Source organism: Sebastes umbrosus, chromosome 11 (genome assembly GCF_015220745.1).
Source record: "Sebastes umbrosus isolate fSebUmb1 chromosome 11, fSebUmb1.pri, whole genome shotgun sequence".
NCBI classification, from domain to species: Eukaryota; Metazoa; Chordata; class Actinopteri; order Perciformes; family Sebastidae; genus Sebastes; species Sebastes umbrosus.
Window position 1 is genome coordinate 29774770 of NC_051279.1, and position 20252 is coordinate 29795021.

Sequence of the window (20252 nt, forward strand, 5' to 3'; positions counted from 1 at the left end):
ATAGCGGTAAACCTCTGCTGCAGATTTTCAACCAGTCTGAGAGTAGCTCAGGGAAGCGGCTATTTTTCTGCTTTTTTTCCTCTCTAGCTCCACACCTGGTGCTTTCTACCTTCAAGGATGTTCATTACTTTTCATAGTGCCATTTGCTTTATGTTATTGTAAATGCCTGCTGCAAACAGTTGGTGTTTGAGCTGGTCCTTGAAGGGCTTTTTTTGTTTTGTTTTTCCCTGTTGACTTCTGTTTTTTCTTGATTTATTATTTCCAGTACATCCTATGGTTGTGGGTATCGAAGTAAAAATGTTTCCTGAATGTAACAGCTAGAAGAGAAATGGCAATTTAATGTCGGTTAGCTTCACTTCATGCAAGTGACAAATATCTGTGAATTTATGAATGATGGAGAACTGAATGGCAATCTATTGCGCTTCCTGCAGAAAAATATAAATGAAATATGAAGAAAGGTGAGGAAGGTCACACATTTACTGTATTCAAAAGCAACTGCTGTCTAAAGACAAGGTCAGCTAGAGAAAGTGTGAACTTTGTGACCCTGTGTTCCAGACTATTCTGCGTTTCACCCACGTACACTTACATGCTCACACTCTTCACACATAATTGTGTTGGTCAGCTCGCCCACAAAAATGCGGTCAACGAAGTTCATCCTCACACCTTCCTTTCCGTACGCTAGTGGGAAAAGAGAGACACCGTTTTCAGATGAATAATGGAACAAATCCTCTGTCAATTCACTCCACTAAACCATTATGGTCACTATCATCCAATGAAGGCTCAGAACGACTTGAGATGGCATTAATCGTCTTATTCTTCAGTGTTAACGGTGACACATTAAATCAGGAGATAACACTCATCAGTTTTATTAGGTCTGGTCAATTAGCAGGTAGTTTTGTTGGTAATAAGAATAAAAATTTGCAGGTAACAGTGATTTAGGTTTATCTAAAGATTACATTGTGCTCTGTCTTCCATCAAACCAACCCTTTTGCCTGATTAGTAACTGAGTTGTATTTCCATTAACTGCCACAAGATGGGACTATTGATCTTGGCCATCCATCCACTGCAGCGAGTATACGAACCTTTGACTTGCCGTTTGGTCTCCTCATCTGCCGTCTTTTCTGTGGGATTGTTGAAAGCCTTCAGGATTCCCGCTTTCACCCTCTGGACACAACAAACACAAAATAAGTCAACAACACAGGCTTAAAGTGATATTCCAAACGCAAAATAAATACATTCATTAAAATAAAAAAATCACTCTGGGGTGTGTTTTTTCCTTGAATTCTCTCCATTACATCCATTAGTGAAATATCAACATCTAGCCTCCAGCTCAGTGTGACAGGTATACCTATTATAAGCATCATTAGTGTAAAATAATTATTGTGCTTGTCTAAAGACGTTAACATGTAGATCTCTTAATTAACAGCGCATGTTTGTGTGTGTCTATAAGTTCTCGGCGGGGCCCTCTTATTGAAGGTGACGTGGTCAGTGAGTGTGTTGGTGACAGAGCTGTGAAGAGGCACAGCCACAGTAAAAAAAAAAAAAGCACCAATCAATAGATAATTGGCCACGGTCTGTGTCTGTGGTTCAGACCAGTCAGCCCCCCATTGTCCCCGGACCCACGCACTGGACTGGCTATTTAGGTCAAAAAAGTCCTGTTAATCCCAGCCTGGCCAGCGTGCACCCCACTCAGTCAGCAGTCAAACCAGGCTGAGCCTCCCCTACTAATTAATCACCAGTAACACCCCACACCCTCCTCCTCCTCTCCCCAAAGTAACAGCGTGCACTGTCCCACACGGGATGGGCCGAGGGAGAGGGTTTAGGGGGGTGGAGAGGGCTGCTGGTACAAGGGGTGCAGGGGTGGAACTGAAAATGAAGACGGGGCAAAGAAGGACAGTCCATGCCCTCAGAGAGTAATACCTACCATCTCAGCTAATTGGTGATAATTGTCTTGGCCCAAATTAGCATATTTAGATCTCTGACACTAATGGCCAATCAACACAAACACTTAGGGCCTCTAAAAGGTTGGTGACACCCACTGCAAAAATACCAGTCTCCCTCCGTGACACACACTTGATCAGGACAGTGTGTTTATTATTTATACAGGATTTATGAATTACTCAAATCTGCCTATTTAAAGTGAGTGTGTTTATTCAGGCTCACTAGGTATAGATTCATCGCTGGCAGCTTAAATCCAGTGTTTGAAGTAGTGGGTGTAAGAAAATATCAAAAATATTGCGATATTATCTTTCGTGATACTGTATCAATTCGCAAAAACACTATTGATTTTTAATTATTAGTTTACATGCAAAGATTAACTCAGTCAATACTTTAATGCATTTGCAAAGATATATACCATCTCAGTGTATGTGCCCTCTCAAAGTATAGCTATGATGTTGGATGTTACAGAGACTGTGATAAATGTAAATGCAAATTAGGGCTACACAATTAATCAAATATTAATCGCGATCGAGATTTTGGCTTCCCACAATTAAATGAAGATGATCAACTGCGATATTTAAAATACGTGCTCCGTTCCTAGAAAACTCTGCTGCCTATCAAATCAAGCGCTTCCTAAACTAACAGCCAGCCACCAGCCGGCGATCGAGGTTTGTTTTGGCTTCACTTTTGGGTTGCTGTCATGCCGCCGGCGCATACCCTACATCGGCAGTCTGTGAAAAACTTCCCTGAGTGTTGCTGCTGCAGTCCTGCAAAACGAAAATGCACTAAATTCGGGTGAATAAGAACGTTATTTTTAACTCTTATTTTGATGCAAAGACTTGTTAATTAGCAGGAATGTAGCACAGCGTGAAGTGAAAGCAGTGTTGTGTTTATTTAAATGTTATTTTGTCCCTAAAATCCATGAATAATCGTCATCTCAGTATCGATAAAAAATAAATCGGGATTATCATTTTGGCCATAATCGTGTAGCCCTAATGCAGATCTCACTGTTCTGATTGCATAAAAAAAGTGAACTTCTTTTTAACTCTGATTTTATGCATATGGTGGTGTGTACTATATGACAGTTTTACTAAAATAAAAAAAAATATATTGCCTTGCTTACTGTATTGCAATGTTTTGCAATATATTGAATCGTAATCTGTATCATGATACGTATCGTATCGCCAGATTCTTGCCAAAACACAGCCCTAGTTTAAATTAACTATATGAACAAACCCTGTATACATACATTTCATATTTATCAGAAAAGTTAGTAGCTAGTTTAATGTTTGCGTTAATTTTAAAAATCATTCAGTAACGTAGGCTAAAATGTCACTGTATCTGTGAATGTGCTTGGCCGTGTAAATGAGTTTCTGAGTGAATGAATAGAGGAGGCCGGACCCCCCCTTTCTCTTTACCTCCTTGATTGGATTGGGAGATGGGCTGATGAGTGTGTGTGTGTATGTGTGTGTGTGTGTGTGTGTGTAGGAGGGGGGCTGTGGGTGACCCTCATGCACAATGGGACGGCCCTGGAGCTCATTCAGCAGCTGTGGGTTTCCCAAGATCACACAATGATGCCGGTCGTGCCACTTGCAAGTCCCCTAAGTGGCACAACTGTCAGCGTTCACAAGTTTGAATGGGGAGCAGGGGGAGCCCAGCCTGCGGCCCCTCCTGGGTCTGGAGCTGACCACTAAACACACCCGCTAACTTCTCCTCCCCGGTTCACACAGCCACTGGTGGGGCCACAGGGGCCAGCTCAGCCCTGCAAAGGGCTGCTGTGGGGTTTCCTAATTGCCCTGTGAAGTGTTGAGGGGAGGAGGGGGGAAGTCTATGTACTTGCCAAAAACATGGCACCATAAGGTTAAAAGACAAAAACTGGGTAGCCAAAAAAAACAACAACATATTGGGTTATGTCAGAGCACACAGCCACCCACACTAGTCTAGGGTGGCTTTCAAAACAGAAATTAGATTCATCTTTTTTTTTTAAATAAATGGTTCAATGTAGTCCATAAAACACAACGCAACTTAAAGCAATCCAGGCCACCTTTTGAAAATAGTTAATAAATATAAAAAAAAAAAAAATTAATAGAAGAAAACAGCAAGCATCTCGGTTTTGTACTTAGGCACGGCGGTGCTTTGAGCTAAATGCTATCATCAGCATGCTAAAAAACACAGTTACAGTGCTAACATGGTGATGTTTAGCAGGTATAATGTTTACCACGTTCACCATCTTAGTTTTGCATGTTAGCAGCATGCTAAAATTTGATATATTTATAAGAAGAACGAAACACAAAGTAGAGGATGATGGGTCTGTTAGCATTAGCGTGGCTAAAAAAATGAAAGCTAGTTTTATATCCCTGGATTGCCTCGAGTTTTGTTATAACCGGATTAAGCATGTACATACGGTGTCTGTTCTCACTTTTAGCACATTTTCTAAAAACCAAATGTTCAAAATGCACTTGTAAAGAAACCTCAAATACCAGAAGTACAAGGAGTACTTTGTAGAGATTTAAAGGAGCTTTCTGTAACAAAAAGTAAAACTTGGACAAACTTTGAAAAAACCTTGACAAAAAAATCCCCACCCAATATATTCTTGACTTGGAAAACCTGTATGGGTTTGACCTTTTTACAGCCATTTCAGGTGTATGTATATATACAGTATATGTAAGCTTACTTTAGTTTCCTCTACTCGTATGGAGTCCAGTAGATAGTGCAGAAGCTCCTGGCTGTCTTGTTGCTGGTAGCCCTTGAAGCGCGGAGCCCTGGAAAAAAGAAAATAAAAATACACATGAAAGTCAAGAACGATAGAGAAAGAGAAACTTGTGAAAAGAAAGTGAAATGAAGCAGAATATAGTTGAGATCTAGTGACATGAAAACCCAGAAATGTTTGTCTACAATCTTTTATCAAAGTTAGACATTTCTACAGTATATGTGATAATAGGCAAACAACATTATGGTGGAAGTGAATCTCTAACTTCAAAACACTCAATTGTTTGTCGACAAATATCAAACCCAGTTATCAAATCAACAGCAAGGAAACTATCACACAAGCTATTGAAATCTATAGAGAGACATGACCTTCACATATCAAAACATTACAGCTAAGATTTGAAAAGAGGAAAGTTTGCTTCACTCTTACAATGTTCGCCATGTAATGTTTTCAGAGATTCAAACAGCAAAAAGTTATTAAAAAAGTAGTCTACTAAGATTTCTTTAGTTTTTTTCATGCTGAATGACTTATTTCTAAGAAACTTATGAGCACATCTGTAGTAAACACAAGATTTAAAGTGGTGCTTTTGTGTGATTCTTTGTGGAGAAACTCTATTGATTAAAGAACTGTTGCTGTGTATTTCCTACTCCTACTGTACGAGTGGATCGTTTACGATGTAAAGCCAAAGCTCACGATTTATGTGCTCACACTGTACGATCCGATCGTCAGCCACGACCTGAGTGCTCACACTGTACGTGTAAAATAGAAAAGAAAACACGGACCGTTCTGGTTGTTGACAGTTGTCAATAAAGATTTGTTCGAAAGCCCTGAGGCAGGTAAAGTTTGTTTGCTAGCAGAGGTCTGTACGGGTCACAATGCAAACAAGGCAGCATTGATCCATCCTGTCTGCTGCAGCGTCTAAAAAAAAAAGAGGCGCCGGCGTATATATGGACTCACATGTGGCGAGGAAGATATTTGATTTGGATATTAGATCCTGTCCTCCTCATGCATGTTTTTTATGTAATTCTAAAATTCTAAATAATTACACAGACTTTTAATCAGAATGTATGCTGGCAGGAAGTCTTAAAAGGCAGACAATGCAATAAAACGAATAGCCAATTTACACAATCTTTGTTCCACAAGGATTACAAAGATAACAATAAAAATCGGTAGTCAAACAACAGCTCTACCACGCTGGCAGTCAATTTATCGCTTTGACATTTTGCTGAGCATGTTATGTCATTTTTGTGGGGGATATCCATCCTGGACATTAATGCCACAGCGGTTAGAGGGGAGGCTCTCCTTGGGTCCGTCCCCTGGCCGTCCGCAGAGAGGCAGATGTGAGGACAGATGTGAGGACAGATGCCAGGGGCAGATGGGCAGCCGAGGCTGGAGTCACGGCAACCTGTTGGGCCGAGCCAGCCACATAACCACAGGACAGGTTGGTCCGACGGGCACAGCACACACTGAGAGGCCACATCACTGGTTTTAGAAGCCATCGGTCAAATGGTGAAGATGTTCAGAGGGCGGGGGGTTAATTCCTTTAATAGTACTGTGGAGGTCCTTTACTGGTATTTCATGGATTACACCAGTGGTCCTCAGGGCTTTATGGCGTAATATTAATGGCTCTACTGTCATTTTAAAGACGCAACCATTGCATCTTTTGTGTACTGTGGTTTGACAAGGCATTTTTAAGAGGAATTGGCCACCAATTCTTTGACACAGCAGATAGCTGGTACCACTCTGATTCATTAATAATTAAACACTGTAATTATTATCCTGGTGTAGACTAGGCTTGCCGCGGTAGTCGGTGTTACCGGTGTTCCACGGTGTTCCACGGTGTTCCACGGTGTTACACGGTGGTCGTGCATACACCAATTACATTACTTGTCCACCCCCACCACCAACGTTGTTTTGCTTTTTTTTTAATAGAAATAAAACCAATTTAGTTAATTTTGGCGTATCAGCACCGTGTTATCAATACATAGGCGGAGGACGGACGCTACAAACTGAAAGTGAAAGTGTCTGCTCCGTATGGAGTCTCAGCACAGAGTCAGATTTCGCACACACGGAATGAGAGAGAGTTGACAGAGAAGACGGCGGCGGGGATTTGGTGTCAAAGCGAAAAGCAAAAGTGCTTATTTGCCGAAAATGTCCTCACTGTCACATCCCTAATGTAGACACAACCTGGCCACGGTGTTTTGTAGCCATTAATGCCACTCCTAATCCTACTTATTGGAAGAATTCACTTAAAATGAATCATCTCTCTGAGACACGCTGACATGTGGCCCCAGAATGGATGTCCGTGGTTGGGGGAGAGATGGCCAACCACCTGCCCTCAACACAGGTCATAACCAGGAAGTCTGGAGGAGCCTAAAGTCACCCGCCCACCCCCTCACATACAGGCACGATCTCTCCCTTTTCGTGCAGACACATGGACAAGGGTGGGTGGAGGGCTGAGGATGGTAGAAAGCACATATGTCATCTACTCGCCAGCCCTAAAAATGAACAGCATGTGAAGGAATGTTTCCCTCTTGTTCCGCTAACTAGTCTGTCGATCTCCCAAGAGAGAGACACACACAGAGAGGAATATATAGCACAACAACAGAGAAGGAAAATGAGTGAGACAGAAAAAGAGTGAGAGAGAGAGACAGACAGACAGACAGACGCAGATAAGAGCATAGAGAGAAAAAATGAAAAGGTTGGTTGGGATCAGTGGGAATGAGGAGGTCTGGAAGCTCATCCCAGTGGAGAGAAGCAGAAGGGCCCTTTAGCGCTGCTCTCAATCTGGCCAATGCAAACAGCTGCGGTGCTAACACAATTAATAGCCGGATGAGTTAGTACCAGACACAAGGCCACACAAGCTCCCCCCCCAAACACACACACACACTGTATGAGCAACACAATGCACCCACACACAGCTCACATATTAAATCCATCCAGCATTTACTCACACGTAGGCATATAAAACATAACCATGACTCACTGGTTTACAATATGTTCATAAAAATGTGTATCGTACAAATACAGAGTGCTGTACAAAGAAAAGCTTATCTGAATTTGATTGCATTCTAAATTTCTTCTATTGATTTGTCTGATTGTTTCAAACTAAACAATAAAACTCCTGCCTCTCACACAGGCAACCATGCAGTTTTTTGTAAACAGTTTTAAAGAGTGAGAATAGAAGGGATATTGCTGGGATATATGATTGCTGGCTGAATGTTGCTAGGTGACAGATATAAAAAGGATCAAAAATGCAAAGTCATATTTATGCAAGGTATATGTAAGGGATAATGTACAGTGAGCTGGTCATTTTTGTGAAATAAACCCCTTCAGGGCAATGCTGCACCTTGACGCGAAGTGGTGGACCTTCCCTTCACGTCAGGGTGCTGCATCACCCTGAAGGGGTTTATATTACAACAATGACCCGCTAGCTGTACATTATCCCGCTTATTACACGCCTACTTACTGAAGAAATCAATAATTTGACACGAAAACTGTCATCCAGAGTTCGACATCAGAACTGCACCCATAGCAACGGTCTGCTATAAAGAAATAACAGACCGCAGAACACTAACAAAATCAATACGAATTAATAGATCAATACCTTTACTGCACAGCTGTACAACGAAAGAATAAACGCAAGATAAAAAGATACAATATATAGACCCAACAACTCACATATATAATAAATAAACTAGTAGCAGCATAGATAAAACATAACCTCCTTCCTAGGCCTTTGGCCTTGGCGGACGTAACAATATTGCACAGGCAGTGTATTGCACAATTCCAGCAGGCTATTTTTATTATTGCAGTGAGAGTTAATTACTAGTGAGAGTTCAGCACCAGTACCAACACCAGCCTTAGGAGATGATTCATGGTCAGAAAATAAAGAAAACAATGTATTTATCAACTTGTGCTCATTTGCACAGGTTTTACATTTTCCTATCTTGGACACAAAGGGGCCGTCAACATCCTTATTTTCAGGCTTCCTAACATTCACAGGTAGACCAAAGTGAATGGATTCTAATCAGCAGATTGGGATTGTAGAGTCCTCGGGCTGTGGCTCTCGGCTCAGCGTATGTGCACAAACCAATATTTGTATTACTTTTATGAATATCTGCCTCTTTTCTTCAACCTGAAAGAGGTCTTCCTCCTGAGCAGACCAGTATGACAGCCCTGCCTCTATGTGTGTGTGTGTCTGTGTCCTGGATGCCAGAGCCCTAGATGGGATCTATTGTTGTCCTCTGCTATTTCTATCAGAGGATGTAAGGCTTCTCATAAAGGCTGATGAAGAACATTTGAAAGATGTGGGTATGTAGACATTTACACACAACACATGGACGGAGCCGAGAGCCAGCATACTTTTCTTTTTTGTTTGCAACACAAGAAAGCGTCCAGTGGCCGTCCTGAAAATTGGATCAGTTCTTGAAAGAAGCAGGTGTAGATGGATGCCTCTGTGTGGCCTTTTTCACCAGCTTATGCATTAGATATGTATAGAGAGGGCATCCTATTCTCAATAAATAGAAGCAGTGTACAGGCTGTATGAAAACCACTGTCCCTAACCTCAGACTCAACGTGCCCAGGAGGAAGTAGATAAACATTTGAGTCTTTAATCAAATGTTATTTTCCTTGACACCACTGACAAGCTTTGTAGTAAAACAAGGCCTGAGTACAAGCTGGGACCCTCTCTGGCACCAGATAGACTGTGTGGTACTGACCATCCAACCCACATAGCTTGGCACTGGTCCGAGCCCAGACCAGACCGCTTCCGCTGGCAGGACGAACAGGCAGGCTGTGGGGTACTCAGCTGGTTGAGGTCAAATGCATGTGCGCACACATGCACGGAAACACACATAAACTCAAACAAACCTGGGCTCAACAGGGCTCCAGTGTTGCACATAAACACTCAAACCGGCCCCCATCAGGGCCAGACATCCATATTAACCTGCCTGTCGACACCAACATACCGGGAAAGACACTGAAAGAGAAAAGGAAAAGCGCTCTCAGCCCCCACAGGCCAAGGGCAGACCCAAACCTCTTTGAGTGTCAAGATCTTGCAGTGACAAGAGGGCTATATTCAGAGTGTAGCCAGCACAAAGGTCACTAAAATGGAGAAAAATGTCCCCGTAAACGGGAGCAGTTCTTGACCCTGTCTGTCCTTTCAGCTCAAGGCTGTAAACCTGGCTGATTGTAGATGGGTTGCTGTGTGGAGGAGTCCTTTAGAGAAGCATGTGAGAGTTCAGGCTATAGTTCGGGACGCTACTGCAATCATGTACACTTTGTGGATGTTAAAAGGAATAGCATACATGTGAATACGGCTTTGAAAGTACAATAAATCTCCAGTTCTTCCAAATAAATCAGAAAAAGCAGCTGAAATCCCGATGACCATCATTTGATTAATCAAAATGTCCTCAAAAGTTTTAAAGCAAGTAGGGCTGTGCCGAATAGTTCAAAGCTTCATTCATAACGTTGACATTCAAATTTGAATTTTAAATCAATATCTGAATGCTGCGCAGCTTTTTTTTTTTGCATGTTTATTCATTCTATTTGAACCTGATATTTCTGCACAGTTGCAGATAAAGATTAGGCTACACTAGGCTTGCCACGGTAGTCGGTGTTACACGGTGGTCGTGCATACACCGATTACATTACATACCCACCGCCCCCACTGTCATTTTGCGTCTTTTTTTTTTTTACAGAAATCAAACCCATTTAGTTAATTTTCGTGTGTCAAAAAGTGTCTGCTCCATATAGAGTCTCAGCGCAGAGTAGCAGGAGCCAGATTCTACAAACACCGGATGAGAGAGTTGACAGACAAGACGAGGATTTGGTCTTGAAGCGACTATTGATTATATTATCATTATTGATTAATCAGATTTTTTTTTTCTGATTAACTGATTGAATGTTTAGTCTATAAAATGTCAGAAAATTGCCCACAAGTTACCAGAGTCCAAAGGGACGTCTTCAAGATTGCCAGTTCTGTCAGACAAAAAGTCCAATCCCAGAGATATTTAATTTACAATGACATAAAACAGCAAATCCTCACGTTTTGAGAAGCTGGGACAAAAGAATTACTTTTATTTTTGTATATAGCAAATTTGAAAAAATGTCTTGCAGAAAGTCTGTTGGAGAACCAAGAAATCCCACATACCGTCAATCTTGATTTATTGGTACTTTCACAATCAAAGCTTTTCATCTGACGCGGACACTCACATTCACACCTACGGGCAATTTAGAGTCAACAATTGACCTAACCTGCATGTCTTTGGACTGTGGGAGGAAACCGGAGAACTCGGAGAAAACCCACGCTAACACGGGGAGAACATGCAAACTCCACACAGAAGGGCCCCAAGCCAGATTTTTTTGGTGTGCAACAACTTTGTTGAATTTGTTACCAGCTGGTATTTTTTCATTCTTGGCGCTCAGCTCACTCGGTTCCATCACTTTGAATCAGGAGCTCTTTTTAAGAAATCAACAAGGTCACTCGGAAAAAAGCCAGCACTTTTGAATTCTTGGTAAAAGATGCTCAGATAATACATCACCCCCATATACAGTATACCTCCTGTGAAACTCCTGTGAAGATGTAAAGATTAAAGGTAAATAAAATTAGTTTAAGTGCTCAACAGTGTGCGCAATTTCTTAGTTCTGTCAATTTATTTTTTTATTTTAATCAAAATTGTTATAGATTGATTTTTTTTTTGTCAATCGACTGATCGATTCAGCTCTATACCTATGCAAAAACATTTTTAATAAGAAAACGCTTGGAATATTTTCTTGTTTTTGTTTTGACATTTCTAGCTTCCCCACATTTGTTGTTGTTTGCTACCCTTTTTGTTATTGAAAACCATTGTGGATATTAGGGCCGCATATTTGCATTGCATTGGATCCTCCGGTTCTTCTCTTTTAGTTGTTCCGCAAAGCAGAACAAAAAGATTTGGCGATGCTGCTTTCAGCCATTACGCTCCCAGCCGCTGGAACAGAGGATCTGAGAAGAGCTGAAATATTGATATTTTTAAACATAAACTGAAAAAAACCATCTGTGTTTTACAATTTTATTGGTTTTATTATTTATACTATCTTATACTGTATTTTACTCATTTTCTTTTATCAACATTTTACTACTTTGAGTAACTGTTAATAATGATGATAATGACATTTGTCAATTTATTTGTCAATCGCTTGTAAAGCACTATGAAGTGCATTTCATTTGTTCGGAAGGTGCTACATAAATAAAGTTTTATTGATTGATTGATTTACTGTTTGGATATACAAAATGATTACATACTGGCCTTAATAAAGGTTCACTTGTGGTATATGTGTACTATATGGGTAATGGTTGCTGAGGCTTGAAGTCATATCTCTCTATTCAAATGCATGTCAGTGGAATAGATAAGCCCTACTTGAAATTAGACGCGTATGAATGCATAAAGGTGTGTGCAACGCTTACTGTCTGAATGCACAATTGCCTGCATGTGTGTTGCAGGCTGAGGTGGTACCAGGTGATGTGGCAGCGCACACACACACACACACACACACACACACACACACACACACACACACACACACACACACACACACACACACACACACACACACACACACGCACGCACGCACGCACGCACGCACGCACGCACGCACGCACGCACGCACGCACGCACGCACGCACGCACGCACACACACGCCTTTCTGATGAAAGCTAGGTACCAGAATAACTGTCAAAGCAGCACCAGAGACGTACCCAGTCATCCAATGTCAAATGCCCAGGTCACCCACCTGCACTACTAAACAGTGAAGGACCCCCCCCCCCCCTCCACTCACATACACACACACACACACACACACACACACACACACACACAGGATGGACCCAACCAGCAGTGTACCATGCTCAAACCTGAACCCAGCCAACCAAACATTCACACTGTTCATAAAAGAGAACAAAACAACTGTTCAGTTCACAAAAGTAGGGCTTGTCGGACCTTGCTCTGGATCAAATGTGACACAGGTGGCACAGCAGTGTGGCAAGTAGCAGAAAGAGCTACAAATAGGTAGCTGCTGCTACACATTTAATAAAGGTACAGTGCCTGTAGTGTGCTGTGTGTATGTTGAGCTTAGAGTGCATGAAAAGGCATTCAGCTGGGACCAGGTGCTACCTGGGTCTGGCTGGTTAAAGTGGTCACCACCGCAATGAGGGGATGAAAGCAGGTGAAAGCTGTGGCTCCTGTGTTGTTGTAAACTGCTGCTGTGTTGATGTAGAACTGCAATACTAACAATTATTTGCACAGTTTGACGACTTCACTGACCCTGGGATTAAACATTTGCATACAGAGTCTGAAGCTAGTGAATCATCGTTGGGTGATTTTATAGCAGCTGATATGAAGAGAAGTGCCTTACTTCTGGCAGAGCTGGTTGAAGAGGATCTTGGGATTGATCGGGCCTTTCCCCGGATCTTTCATGCTCTGGAGGAAGAGAAACATGGCCGCCGTCAGGGGCTCTGGACTGGGCAGCGCTACTGTCAAAGGACTCTGGAATAGGAAGAGACCAAACGCAAATAAGACATCTATTTCCAAATTTCAAAAGACTTTAACAAAACGGGATCCACCTATTAATTTAATGTACCAATACAAGTTATACAATGACAGTTTTGGACAACTCAGAGTTGATTTTTTTCATTTACTTTTATACATTAGTTCGCTATTTATTAAATAAGGACAGAAGTACAATGAGAACAAAATTAATTATTTAATTTGTCTCAAATGTTTATAAAGAAGTTTCAAATTTACTTCATAAAACACGTTATAGATTCAAAGGAATACTTCACCCACAAAATGACCATTTGTATATCAGTTACTCACCCCACGTTACCTTGAATTCTTTAAGAAAACTTTTCTCGCATGCCTCCACGGTGTACAGAGAATCAAAAAACGGAGTAAAGTCTTAATGAATTGAAGTAAATGGAGGCTGTGTTTAACAACAGCAAAACTAATATCAAAACATCCGTTTACAAACTCTCACAACTCATGCAGTATAATCCAAGTCTCATTTATCTACTCTTATGCTCACTTTTTACCAATCATATGCATCTTCGCTTAAACCGTACTATTGAAAACACTTCGGACTTGTCTGGACTCGTACTGACGAGTAGCTCGCCTGCGCCATGGATGTATAAAGAGAACTGGATGCAGTGTTGGAGGCGGGCTCCCGTTCATTCCTATGAGAGTTGCTCAGTGGTGCATGAAGCCAAAATGGCTCGACTGCTGAGTGATAAAGTACCCGGATCTTGAGGCGATCTTCCGTATCCACTGGGCCCGTAGAGCAGGCGCAGTAGTGTTTCCTTTAACCCCGCTTCCCAGCCTAGTCTAGCTGCTAATAACTTTGGACCTAACAATTTAAATGAGGGCTATTCGAGTGTTGATTTACCTAAAAGAAAATTATCCGCTGAGTTACAGACGTCTCTTTCCCAATGTATGTCTATGGGATAAAGTCTTTTTGGGCCCAATGGCATCACGTGATGGACACGGAAGTTGTATACCACCGTTTGGCCCTATTTACTTCAACTCATCAAGATTTCTCTACGTTTTCAGATTCTCCGTTCACTGTGGAGGCATGTGAGAAAAACAAAGTTTTCTTCAAGAATTCAAGGCAACATGGGGCGAGTAATTGATATACAAATGGTCAATTTGTGGGTGAAGTATTCCTTTAAAATTAGACTGTTTTAAATTAGACTGATTTAATGAATGCAAATGATACAACAGGGTACAGTGGGTCAGACAGATACAGCATTAGGATGATCATTTCAAAAGCAGTTAGTCATTTGCATGTGTTAAATATATTGTCTGGTTTGGAGAAGACTAAAGCTTTAGAAAAGTAGAAGAGATGGAGGGCAAACTGTACCACATTGGTATCAAGAGTGGGGCTGATCCTCATTTTGTATCCTTTGTCCTTCACTTCCTGGATGAGGTCGATGAGCATGTGAGTCTGAGACAGGTTCTGTTGGGAGAACACAACTGTTTTACTAACGTTTTATTAATCCATCCATGCATTGAATGTTCATAAGATCAACAAATGTCAAGCAGCTCAATACTATTCATAAAATCACTGGATCATCAAATTGGTCATATGCACAGAGTTTACTATTCATCAAATGAAACATTATAATCCTTCAAAGATATTAAACTGTATTCAAACTTTGCTTGTGGCAATCCAATGTGGTCAATTAAAATACCCTTGTGTAATGTTATCTCAATTGTAGTAGGATTTAGGAAACTTGTGGTGAGTTCATTATTCTGAAAGAGGCTTTCAAATCTATCCATGATCTGTGAGTTTGAAAAGTAGAGAAGATCCTTGGTGAGGAGAGGAGCCCGAAGCAGTCATTGTCCCTTCATGTTAGAGAAACATCTTTTCCTTCCCTTTCAAGAGATATTTGTTTTGTCACATCCTGGCAACGAAGACAGTTGCTATGGAAAAACGCACAATGGGGCCGGCATTGTGAACGCAGACACAGCTCATCCTCTGACAATTATGTGTTTTCACCAAAAAGATTGCAATTTTCAAGGAGACAATACAAACAGACAGGGAGAGGGATGGGGGAAAGCATGTAAAGCGCGCTCACTCAAATTTCAATCAACGAGGAAGGCCCTGAGGGTGATTAACAAAATGGCGGAAAAAAAACAGCTTCATTGTTGAAGAGGCGTGTTGGTTTGCAGTCACCATGACACGACCAGAGAAAGACGGGAGGGCTCTATAGCCGTGTTGTATGGTGAACATGCTCTGCACCAACTGAGTGCCACTCATGTACGGGAAGGTGAACGTGTCCAAACCGACACTGCATTTACCGCTGCATTGAATATACTTCAGAATGACCTCAAGGCCAAGCCTGTTTGCGCTCACAGCCATTGTAAGGCTGTAATCTGGTTTACTATAGGCCAGACTCAGAAGCAGCACTTGATGAGTGTTTCCACATTGTAAAGGCATACATATTCATATTGTCATGTTAGAATGGAAATCCCTAAGACTCATTAGGCTCATCATCAAGCAGCAAGCAGGTTATGTGCAGTGACAAATACACCTTAAAGGAACAGTGTGTAGCATTTAGGGGCATCTATTAGCAGAAATTGAATATAATATTCATAACGATGTTTTCATTAGTGTATAATCACCTGAAACTAAGAATCGTTGTATTTTTTTAGCTTAGAATGAGCTGTTCATATCTACATAGGGAGAAGTTCCTATTCATGGAGTCCGCCATGTTTCTACAGTAGCCCAGAACGAACAAACCAAACACTGGCTCTAGAGAGAGCCTTTAGCATTTTTACATTACCTGAAGGACACCTTAGTTCTCTGACTGTTACAAATAACATATTCCAACGATGTAATCCACCAAATCACACTTCAGGATATTCTCATACAAATGATTAAATTCGGAATGACAAGAAACGGATTTATTAAAATCGGCATATGCAAAAGTAGCCGACTAGGCTGCTTCAGAAGTAAAGAAGATATCGGGCAATTAATCGGCTATCGTCTTTTTCCTGCTCCAAACTATCATTATTATATTGGCCTTTAAAGAAATCCACTATAGGTCAACCTCTATTTTCGTTACCTTAGAATGAGCCGTTTATATCTACGTACTGAGCGGGTCCTCTTCATGGAGCCAGCCGCCATGTTTCTACAGTAGCCCAGAACGGACAACCCAAGCACTGGCCCAAACAAAGCCTTTCGTGCTTTCATGTTTTATATCGGCCACCATATTTCTTGTAAATGCTTGGCACATGGAAGAAGTTCCAGTTGGTTGCAATCTGCAACCTCACCGCTTGATGCCGCCAAATCCTACACACTGCTCCTTTAAAATAATGTGGTCATGCTTCAGATTTATAAGCATCCCTTTAATCACACTTACTTCTGTTATTTCCTAAGGTATTCATTCTGACTAAATAGTAATATAACTGCAACACATTTCATATTAGTTTCTGCCCTAACAGTATAGAGACACACATAAACAGAAAATATTCATGTTTGAACTGACTCATAGTTAAACCAACCTGCATAACGGCGTTGAAGAAGCAGGTGTTACCGAGGTTATTTATGCCTTTGACGGGGACCAAGGTGCTGTTGGTGGCTGGACTCTTGCCTTTGGACGAGTCAGTATAATCTGATGGGTCCTCTTGCAGCTTGATGATCTTGGGTGATGCTCCTGGAACAAAGAAAAACAAAACAGGTCAGCGATACACAGTAGTAGAAACTCAAAAACAATACATAATGGGGGATATGGTGTGTGTGGAGGGGGTGTGTTTGTCATTGACATTGAATTTACTTTATGGTTATTTTTGGCTAATATGACTTGTTGGCAGCCAAGCTTAAAGATGAAGCTGAGATGGTGGCTGAGTTGGCAGTTTATTTTGAGATTGAGGGTAGAAGTCGGCCTCCCTTGAATTGAGATTGCGGCTGGCTGCAGGAAACATTAGGCTTAGCCTTGCAGCGAGACTGGGGCTGGGAGCAGGGTGCTAGAATGGCAGCTGGAAGGAATGCTGGGTCATTTGGGAAAGCAGATGACAGCTGTAGAAGTTTCCGCTGGTTAGTGAGGAAGGGGTGGGGGCTGGGGTTAGAGAGATGGCTCTCCAGAGCCAGCTGTTACTCCTGATCACCAATGAAAACTAACCTTAAACAGAAACTCAGACACAGATGGTCAGAATCTGACGGTGACATACAGATAGTCTGCTGGGGGATGGACTAGAGTAGGTAGTGTAGATGTGCGAGCTGATGGCGTGCCAGCAGCTAACAAAAGAGCCACCGCCATGATGACTCAATACCAATAATTGTGTTACTGACACGTGTTAGTAGTAACTGATTCGCTAACTAGTAAGGAATCCTGAAAAAGGAGTGGTGCACAACATTTTTGTGTCAAAAGGAATGATGCGTATTCAGCCAAAAGCATGACCTGTCAGCAAGTTTAAAAGGAGGTTAAAGCCACTCTTTGGGGTCAAAGAGCAGCCCACATTCTCCTAAACTTTACATTGTTATTAAAGTGTCATACTGGTCAGGAGAAACAAAAAGGTACATTAGCTCTGAGCAGTGGTTTATGTGCAACAAGTTATGGGTGTTGTCATTAGTTTTTTTTGCCACTGAGCCAGTTAGTATAAAGTATCTGCTGATAGAGACTCCTGTTCTAAGATTCACATTGTCATCCTGCACATTCACAGAGCACACTTAAAGTATAATTAAGTCAGAAAAACAACCAGAGATAATATAACAATGTAGAACCAAATATGCAATTTCAGTGTATTGGAATCTGCTAAAACACTACTACAAATTTCAGCTATAAAAAGTAACAGAGTTGAAACATGTCTCTCATGCAGGCTTGACAAAATATGGATGATTTAAAGAGTTTGCAAAGGTAACATTAATTTAAAGACTTCAATAAATAATAACTAGACTTCTCACGGCTTTCTATGTAAAATTGGTAGCTGCAGTTGGGACAAAAATGTCTGTGTGTGAACACACTGTAACACTATGACACTACGTTCAGAAAGAATGAAGAAATGGAGGTGGTGCTAATGGATTTGCAGTTAAGGGAGGGAGACGAGTGAAGCAACGAATGGAAGATAAGTTAGAAGGTGCTAATTGAGGCAGAGAGGTGTTCACTCAATGTGATATTGGAGAAGTTTGACAGATCCAGAAAATCCCACGCATTTAGCTTCATGCAGGATATCATGAGCTCAGTATAGTAATACATGGTCCCTATGATCTCTATGGCACAACATACGGTAACTTTAACTCACTGGTATTTATTCACCAACGGGCAACGTCCATTTCTGAGAAGTGAAGCCAATGTGGAAGTGCTTTAAACTTGCATTCTTTCTAACAGCCAGACTCATCTGGTTACAAAAATAAGTCTGATTGTATAGATGAGAAAATGAGCCTACTTTTCTCTTGATTTATTACCTCAGTAAACATTGTAAACATGATGTATGGTGTCAATCGCTAGTTTCAAGTCTTCTTCAATACAGCATGATGTTCATTTAGTAAATTATGGTCCCATTTGGAGTCAAATAGACCATAAAGCAGGGGACGCTTTAGGGCGGGGGCTACCTTGTGAATTACAGGTCACTACCACCCTTTCACAGTGTGCTTTCTGTTCATGAAAGTTAATTGTAACATTTTTGGTCGCCTAAAAATGTCTTATTCAGCGTTTCGTTGTACTTAGCTCCACCCTCTCGTTACAAAGTTTCTTGAGATTTCAAGAAAGATTTTTCACAAATTAAATCTCAGACATTGGAGTATCTTTCAATACATCAACAAGAGGAGATTGCAACGCACAACAGTAGCTGCTCCATCGCCGCAACTGAATAGCCACATGATATAATGAAAAATTATTCAAATGGTTTCTTTAATATATTTCAGAAAATTATAAGTCAAAGGAGGAAGAATATTTTCACATTCATTAGAATATTATTGTTGTACAATTTCAATGATCGATAAAAGTGCTATTATTTTCTTATATAATTCAATGGGTTTTCTAGTAAATTATCCTACAAGTTCCTTTGCTGTAAGCACATAATAAGACGTATCAGTGCAAAATGGCAAGTTCTTACAGGGATGATGGCAGTACCTTAAGGCCTGCAGGCTGCAGAGGAATCAACTAAATGCTGGTAAACACAAAAAGAGTTTGGTCCATGAGTACTTCACCCATATAAGCCAGTCAAGAGAGCAGGCTGCCAGCGAGGTCACTGGCCTGAACCCGCTTATGTCCAAACTTAGGAAATTCAATTGAACCGTAAACCATCATAATCATCCGAATAACCTGCACCTCTACTCTCACCGTTCTTCTCCTCAACATACAATGGCCTTGCCCTTGAACATATTCAATTCATAGAACCACTCCTCGCGCATCACATTTATTGAAAAAGCTATTCAACCTGCAGCGGTGGTAACGCCACTGCTGGCCGCTATACCGCAAGCTTCTCCTCTTCAAGGCCAAGGACATTGGCGGAATGTGAACCGTAGGCATTTCTCTCGTGGCCTGGCAATTTGCATTTTATACTCAATCAAATTCCACTCAATAGAATTAGGGTTAAAGGGCAACTTTTCTGTTAAACAGATTTGAGAAGAAAAAAAACACACTTACTTGAACATACACATATACAACGCATAGTCTCTTTCAGGTTTGCTGTATTATTATATTTTTCATGGCTGCACCAACTGTGCTGTTTTAAATTTACATTGCTTTAACTGAGGCCTGTACTACGAAGCGAGTTCAACATACCCAGGGTATCTTCTCGTTATCTGGCTTAACTAACCCTAACAAACACGATCCCGCTAAGCGGTCCTACGACGGTGGTTATCAACTTGGTAAATCAACCCAGGGTTTCTCAGTCTGGCTACGAGCGCGTTCACATGAAAGGGGCGGTGTTTGCAGCATGTGACCAATCACAGACATGGACAAGTCTACTGTCAGCAACTGTACTATTAGACAAATATAAAGAAGTTAAACACATAATCCAGACTAAAATTAACACAATTGAAGCTGTTAAATGGAGGAAAGACAGCTGGCAAAAGAAAAAGTGACGATGTGTGTGAGTAAATTAACATACTTAATTTA

At 41.2% G+C, this 20252-nt stretch overlaps 1 protein-coding gene across 1 annotated transcript in view; it reads right to left on the reverse strand.

The window, feature by feature from the left end:
• usp45 (ubiquitin specific peptidase 45) overlaps positions 1-20252 on the reverse strand; it is a 45069-nt gene that overhangs the window by 9372 nt on the left and 15445 nt on the right. The window contains exons 6-11 of the mRNA XM_037784530.1: positions 16696-16847; positions 14549-14644; positions 13049-13179; positions 4616-4703; positions 1083-1164; positions 587-678 (exon numbers count right to left, since the gene is read on the reverse strand). Of these exons, the coding sequence (XP_037640458.1) occupies positions 587-678; positions 1083-1164; positions 4616-4703; positions 13049-13179; positions 14549-14644; positions 16696-16847 (641 nt within the window). The remainder of the gene's footprint in view (positions 1-586; positions 679-1082; positions 1165-4615; positions 4704-13048; positions 13180-14548; positions 14645-16695; positions 16848-20252) is intronic.